The sequence below is a fragment of the Vombatus ursinus genome, unplaced genomic scaffold, assembly GCF_900497805.2.
Source record: "Vombatus ursinus unplaced genomic scaffold, bare-nosed wombat genome assembly UNPS02014768.1, whole genome shotgun sequence".
NCBI classification, from domain to species: Eukaryota; Metazoa; Chordata; class Mammalia; order Diprotodontia; family Vombatidae; genus Vombatus; species Vombatus ursinus.
In genome coordinates, this window is record NW_020954546.1 from 3120503 (window position 1) to 3126824 (window position 6322).

General features: G+C 42.3%; 2 protein-coding genes across 2 annotated transcripts in view; both read left to right on the forward strand.

Moving 5' to 3' along the window:
• The first annotated feature begins 572 nt into the window (after positions 1–572).
• LOC114042861 (C-C motif chemokine 4-like) lies at positions 573–2450 on the forward strand. Its single transcript, XM_027861611.1, has 3 exons — positions 573–873; positions 1475–1589; positions 2030–2450. Exons 1-3 carry the CDS (start codon positions 801–803, stop codon positions 2115–2117), a joined length of 276 nt encoding a protein of 91 aa, XP_027717412.1. The 5' UTR covers positions 573–800; the 3' UTR covers positions 2118–2450.
• A 208-nt stretch (positions 2451–2658) lies between these two features.
• The window catches only part of LOC114042862 (C-C motif chemokine 4-like), a 7911-nt gene continuing 4247 nt past the window's right edge, over positions 2659–6322 (forward strand). The window contains exon 1 of the mRNA XM_027861613.1: positions 2659–2801. The gene's annotated coding sequence lies outside the window, so the exon portion shown is untranslated. The remainder of the gene's footprint in view (positions 2802–6322) is intronic.

Here is a 6322-nt window from a genome sequence, read left to right on the forward strand (position 1 = left end):
CTGTATACTGTTAATACCATTGGATAATAAGGCAGACACAGAAATGAGACCAAGAACAGGAATCATCATCATTCCCTGTTTCTTCTTGTTGCTGCCGTTTGCACCAACCACTTCCATGGAAGTCGTGCAAAGACCAGAGGTTCCTCTGTATGGACTAGTCTCCTTGAGATGTAAGTGAAAAAATGGGGGGTCAGCAGACCTAGGACTAGATCCAATATCTGCCTCTTGCTACCTGTGAGACCTTGAAAGAGTGATTTAACCTCTATGGCACAGTTTCCTTATTTGTGATGGGAGGGGGCTGGGTTAGATGATCATTAAGTGCCTGTCCACCTCTAAACCCACAATCCTAAGATATAGGCAGTTATGATATCAAAGTGGTAGGGTTGTTACATTCAATACCCTTTCAAATCAGTCATCAACATTACTCTCCTTCCTATTTGGTTTTGCCTATGTTTCGTCTGTCTCTGCTGCTATTTCAAGTTCACCACTTCCCCCTTATCACCCTTGTCACCCTGCCACACACATTTCTGTATCCTCCCCTCCCCTCCATTTTTCCCATGATGAAATTGTACTGCAACTCAGTCCTTGACACCAGCCTTACATTTCCTGGGTTGACTTTTCAGTTCCTAACTCTCACTATGACATCAAATCTACCCCAGAATTTCCATTCCTTTTCTGTTCCTCCAATTGCTTCTAGAAGCCCATATAAAGACAGGATTCAAGCATGAGACAGAGACACAGACTTCCAGAGTCTCTTAGCTTGTGCTCTGCTCCTCCAAGCCTTCTCTTCTATTGGGATCATGAAGGTCTCTGTGGCTGCCCTCTCCATCCTCATGGTCATGGCCTTCAGCTCTCTGGCATCCTCTGCACCAAGTAAGTGAGCTTTCTCTGTCCCTCTGTGACTGTATCTAGACTGTGGTCATAAGCTGGATAGAGCCCTGATGGAGGGTAAGGCCAGTTAGATCATGAGGATATGGTAAGGTCTCGTGTGGGGGGACTGGAAGGGAGGGACAGAAGCAAGTTGATTGAACTTGAAAGCATTAATATGCTCTTGACAATTTATGCTGGTTAACATATAAGTTCAAGGCAGAACAAAAGAGTAGAAAGGGCACTAGACTGGGTTCTAGTCCAACAAGGTTCTAGTTCTGGCTTGATTACTAAATATCTTTGTGGCAAGTGATCTTCTCAATAAAAGGCAGAAGTTGGATGGGCTGATCTCTGACATCCCCTGCAACTTCAACTTTTCATGTTTTCTCCATGGATCCTTTATGGAATGGGAACAGCAGGTCTGATTCTCCTCTACACACAATGAGAATCATACCTAGCATAAAAAGAGCCAGGGTAAGGGAGATGAGAGAGATGATATCCATGCTATGCCTGATGGAAAACATTTTTTTGTGGGACATAGTTAGCAGCTAAGAAATATAGAGTATGAACATATGACCCTAATTCTATATTTCCCTTTTCTCTACAGTAGGCTCTGACCCTCCTACCTCCTGCTGCTTCTCCTATGTCAGCCAACAGATTCCCAGAAAATTTGTGACAGACTATTATGAGACCAGCAGCCTGTGCTCCCAACCAGCTGTGGTGTGAGTATCCACCTACTTACTGTCTCTACGGAATATAAGGAGATAGGATGGAAAAAGGAAATGGGGTCATTTGGCAACCTGATCAAATGGATAGATCAGGCAACAGAGATGAAACCTGGCTACAAAGGAGTACAGTAGTCCATGTGGTCCCAGACCAAGGTTCGCTCCCCAGGAAGCAGGGCAAGGGCTATTATCACCTGAGGGACAGTATTCATCTGATGTAACAGGAGCTTGAAACTAGCAGGAGGCTTCCAAAGGGACTCCTTACTGGGGAAATCACTAGAAAGGAAATGATTGACTCAAAAGGACCAGGGGAATGGCATAAAAGGTGGGGATTGTCCCTTATATCTTTCTACAAATCTGCAGGTAGTTGTCAGTGTTGTGCAAGAAGGGAACATGGAGAACATTGGTCTCTCATCTACCCTCCTCTCACTTCCTAGGTTCCTGACCAAAAGGGGCCGTCAGGCATGTGCCAACCCCAGAGATGACTGGGTTCAGGCTTATATGGATGACCTGGAGCTGAACTGAGGAGCTCAGCGGCTTTAGACAATGCATCCTAAAGAAGAATGATCCAAAGCAAAGAACTCTGCAGTCGGATGAGATCTTCCAGGACTGAAGCCTTCCTGAGATCAACTTTCCCATTAGAATTCTTTTTGCAAAGTGAGATTTAACTTATTACGTAAATTATTTGGTGGTAACTTTGGATATTTATTGGTACCATTTGTACTTCTGGAGGGCACCTGTCCCCCATGGGGACCCCCAGTAGCATCTGAAGTTCTGCTCTTTTGAGTGCTAAGGCTACCTGCTGGATTCCATGATCATCTGTTAAAGAAAGACTTCAGAATAAAAATTTAAAAACCACGTCTTTTCACCATGGTTTCTATTTTCTCAAGGGAAAAGAGAGTGAGAGAAGGGTTCTGCTATTTTTATAGAAGATGGGTGTGGCATTGTTAGGGGACAATATTTCTGTAAAAACTCTAAGAATTCAGTGAATGGCCATTTCACTTTGAGTCAGTGGAGTGATGAGGAAACTAAAAATAAGATCTTTTGTTTTGAAAAAACTAGTTTCCAGAAATAGAGAAGCAATATTATCATTGCCGTATGGCCTGGGCAGACCACACTCAGACTATTTGGGTCAGTTTTGGGAACTACAATTTATGAAGAACACTGGGAAGCTGGAGAATGACAAGAGGAAGCATCCAAGGACTAAAGGTGCTTAGTCATAAGAGGATGAGTTGAAGGAACTTGGGATGCTTAGTGGGGAGAAGAGAAGACCCAGGTCAGACATAATTTCTATCTTTAGATATTGGAAGAATGTAGATTTGTGCTCTTTGGGTCCCAAGAACAGAGCCAGGAGCAATGGATGGCACTTGTGAGGAGGTAAATCTAGGCCTGATGTTAGGAAAAACTAAACAATTATGGCTGTCCAAACTGGAATGGACTGCTTCAAGCTTTGGAGGGTTTCCCCTCCCTTGGAGGTCTTTAAAGAGAAGCTAGGTGAACACCTACAAAGGATGGCATAGTGGGGATTGCTTTCAGTCACTTTTTGCAGTAGATGACTGGTCCCTTCCAAACCTCTAATTCTATGATTCTGTGATATTGTCAGGGTATGGGCCAAAAATAGTTATCTCATAGGAGATGTACCAAGGAACCACTAGGGAAAGTGGAGGAGAGAGGAGGAGAACCAGGAAAGACTTAATAAATTGGGTATTATTTCAAAAGGTGTGGCAGGAAAGAAAGTGCTTAATTTGGAGTCAGAATACCCAGGTTCAAATCCTGGCTTCTTTACTTGCATGGCTGTAGGCAAATCACATACCCACTCTGAGTCTTTAGAAAAATTTAGTGTATTTAACAATAATCTAACTATCATGTTTTTTCAATAAATGAGAAACCTGTGGTAAACTGGCCAATCTGGATGTGGATGGGCAGTGTCCCCACTCACCCTGCTCTGCCTGCAGCATAGAATTGCTGGGGAGATGAAATCCCAAGGGAGATTTGAAAAGGATTGGGAAGGAAATGAGTCCATTTTGGACTTTATGCCCTCTGAGGTTCCTTCTAGCTCCAAACCCTTGATCCTGTTATCCAGAACTCCCATTCTTAGGGGGTTTTGAAGTTGACAAAGGATTGACTTTTCTCTCAAGAACCCATGCAAAATAGGGAGAGGTAGTATTATTATCCCCATTTGATGGATAAGGAAATTGAAGCTCTGAGAGATTAATTGGTTTTCCCATGAGCATACATCCAAGGCAGGGTACACGGCTCTGTGATTTCAATTTCTACACTATTCTACAATTTTGGTACCCCCATGCTGTCTGCTCTACCAGGCTGTGCTGGAATGGTCACTACAGTGAGTGAGACAGAATCCCTTTATGTGTCTAAGAACATGGGAGGCTCTTGACTGTGACAGAAAAAATGGAGAAGTTCAAAAGATGTGTCTCCACTTGTCTTGCTCTCCTCTCACAATTTCATCTTATTTTTGTTGACACATTTTTACACATTATTGATTTCTGAATCTTTCTTATTCAGTGAATTATCCCTTGCAACAAAGATATTAAAAAGAAGGGGAAAAAAGGTTCAGCAAAACCCACCAACACACCAACTGTATCTGGCAGTTTATGTGATGTTTCATACCCCAAGTCCCCCATTTCCACAAATAGAGTGTTGGTGAAGTTCTCAACTCTTCTAAGGGGCCAAGGCTGATAAATGTGTGTATGCAGTTTCTTAAACAAGTTTAGAATTAGAGAAACCACTAGACGAAGCACTGAGGTCAGTGAGTGTAGCCAGGACAACAATGCCTTCTATAACATTCATTGGAATTCCACAAGCTTTTATTAAGTGACTACTGTATGCTAAACACTCCTGGGTGGTGAGATCCCAGACACAAAAATGAAACAATCCTTACCCAGAAGGACTTTGTAGTCTAATGGAATACAGTCCAATGGAAAGAAATTACACAGAGCCAGAGAAGTAAATTTACAAAATCAATTCTAGGGAGAAACCCTAGCTACTGAGGGAATCAGAAATGGCTTCTTGTAAAAGGTAGCATTTGAGCAGAGCCTTGAAGATAGTGAGGATTGTGAGAAGTGGAGGGAAGGAGAGAGAGCCTTCTAGGTATGAGGGACAGTCTTTTCAAAGGCCCAGAAGAGAAATATGGAATGGTAGAGGAAACATTGAAGCTTCTGGAGGAGGTGGGTGATGTGGTTAGACATAAACTTGAGGAATGTCAATTTCACAGCTCTGTGCAGGATGGATTGAGGAGATGAGAGCTTGGAGAGGACAAGGGGCTAACCAGAAAGATATCCTAAGAGTCCAGGTGAGAGATGATGAAAGCCTTGCCCAGGGTGGTGGCCATTTAATCCAAGAGGAGGGGATAGCTCAGGAAGTGTTGTGAAAAGAAAAAGAAAAAGTTTTAGAGAGTGACTGGGTATAGTGAGTGAAGAGTTGAGGATAATTTTGAAGTTTCAAACCTGTTAACCTGAAAGGATGATGGGACTCTAAAGGAAAGAGGAAATTGAAAAGGAAGGTGAATTTAAAAGGAAGAAAATGAGTTCTGCTTGGAGTAGGTTGGATTTGAGTGTTAACGAGACCTCTAGGTGAAGAGATTCAACAGACAGCTGGTGATATGGAAGTGGGATTGAGGAAGGAGATCAGGGAATTTAAAGGATTAGGGAAGGAAAATGAAAGTATCTGAAGGATGAGGATGATTGCATACCTTGTCCAGGGACACCCAGATTGCTAGTAAGCATGAAAGGCAGGATTTAAACCTCAGCCTCCTTGACTGTAAGTTCAGCCCCCTATCTACTATACCACACTGCCTCTGCTGGAGGGGAAAGGGGCAAGAAGTCCATAAAATCTGGACTGACTAGCCCTGTGAGTGGGATTCCCCTTTCTAATGGAAACTCAAGGGAGAAAGGAGAAGTCCTTTTTTGCTTCTTACCGCTAAGGGAGAATTCTAGACCTGTCTGGTTTCCTCCTCTCTCTTCCTTTTCAGGTCAAGAGAATATAGCAGACCTCTTTTCCTTCTTTTTTCCTCTTTCTCCCAGGGCTCAGATAACACCATTGTTCCTTCCAGTCGAGGTTTGACTAAGATGTTTTTGTGGGTTTACTGTAGCACTGAACCTTTAATTCTCTGTCTCTTTGAGGATGTCCTCAGATTCCCTGGATCTTTCTATGTCCTATATCTGTCTCATTTGAGGCATCAGGACACTGAGGAGGAGTGAGGGAGAAAGATGTATGACTCTCAGCACAGGGAGGGAGAGGAAGACCAGGCCACAGAGAAGAGACACAGTCAAGTCAATATTAAGATAAGGTTGTCTTTGGCAAACCCACCCACTGGCCATAAAGGAGTGATTCTCCAACTTAAGTCATAGGATCTCTCCCAATTTCTTTTATACAAAAAGTTGACCTGACCCTCACATATACATTTTTCTTTTTTATTATGAACATTATTATGAACATTTTATTATGAACATTATTATTATGAAAATATCAACAAATAAAACCATTTCAACATACAAAGAAGAACAGAAAAGAGGAGACTATATACATCTGTGAACTTTTACTGAATATAGTTTTTCTTTTAAAGGCATATATTAAATTTGTCACAATGGCAAGTACATTCCCTTGATTTTTGTGTTCACTTCTAGAATTCCTTCTGTTCTTTTGTGTTCTTTTTTTCCCCTCAATTTTCCTTTCCTTTCCTTTCCTTTCCTTTCCTTTCCTTTCCTTTCCTT

Coding starts and splice junctions, on each gene's coding strand:
- LOC114042861 (XM_027861611.1), top strand. CDS start 801: ATGAAGGTCTCTGTGGCTGCCCTCTCCATCCTCATGGTCATGGCCTTC. Junction 874..1,474: donor TCTGGCATCCTCTGCACCAA/GTAAGTGAGCTT, acceptor TTTTCTCTACAG/TAGGCTCTGACCCTCCTACC. Junction 1,590..2,029: donor TGCTCCCAACCAGCTGTGGT/GTGAGTATCCAC, acceptor CTCACTTCCTAG/GTTCCTGACCAAAAGGGGCC.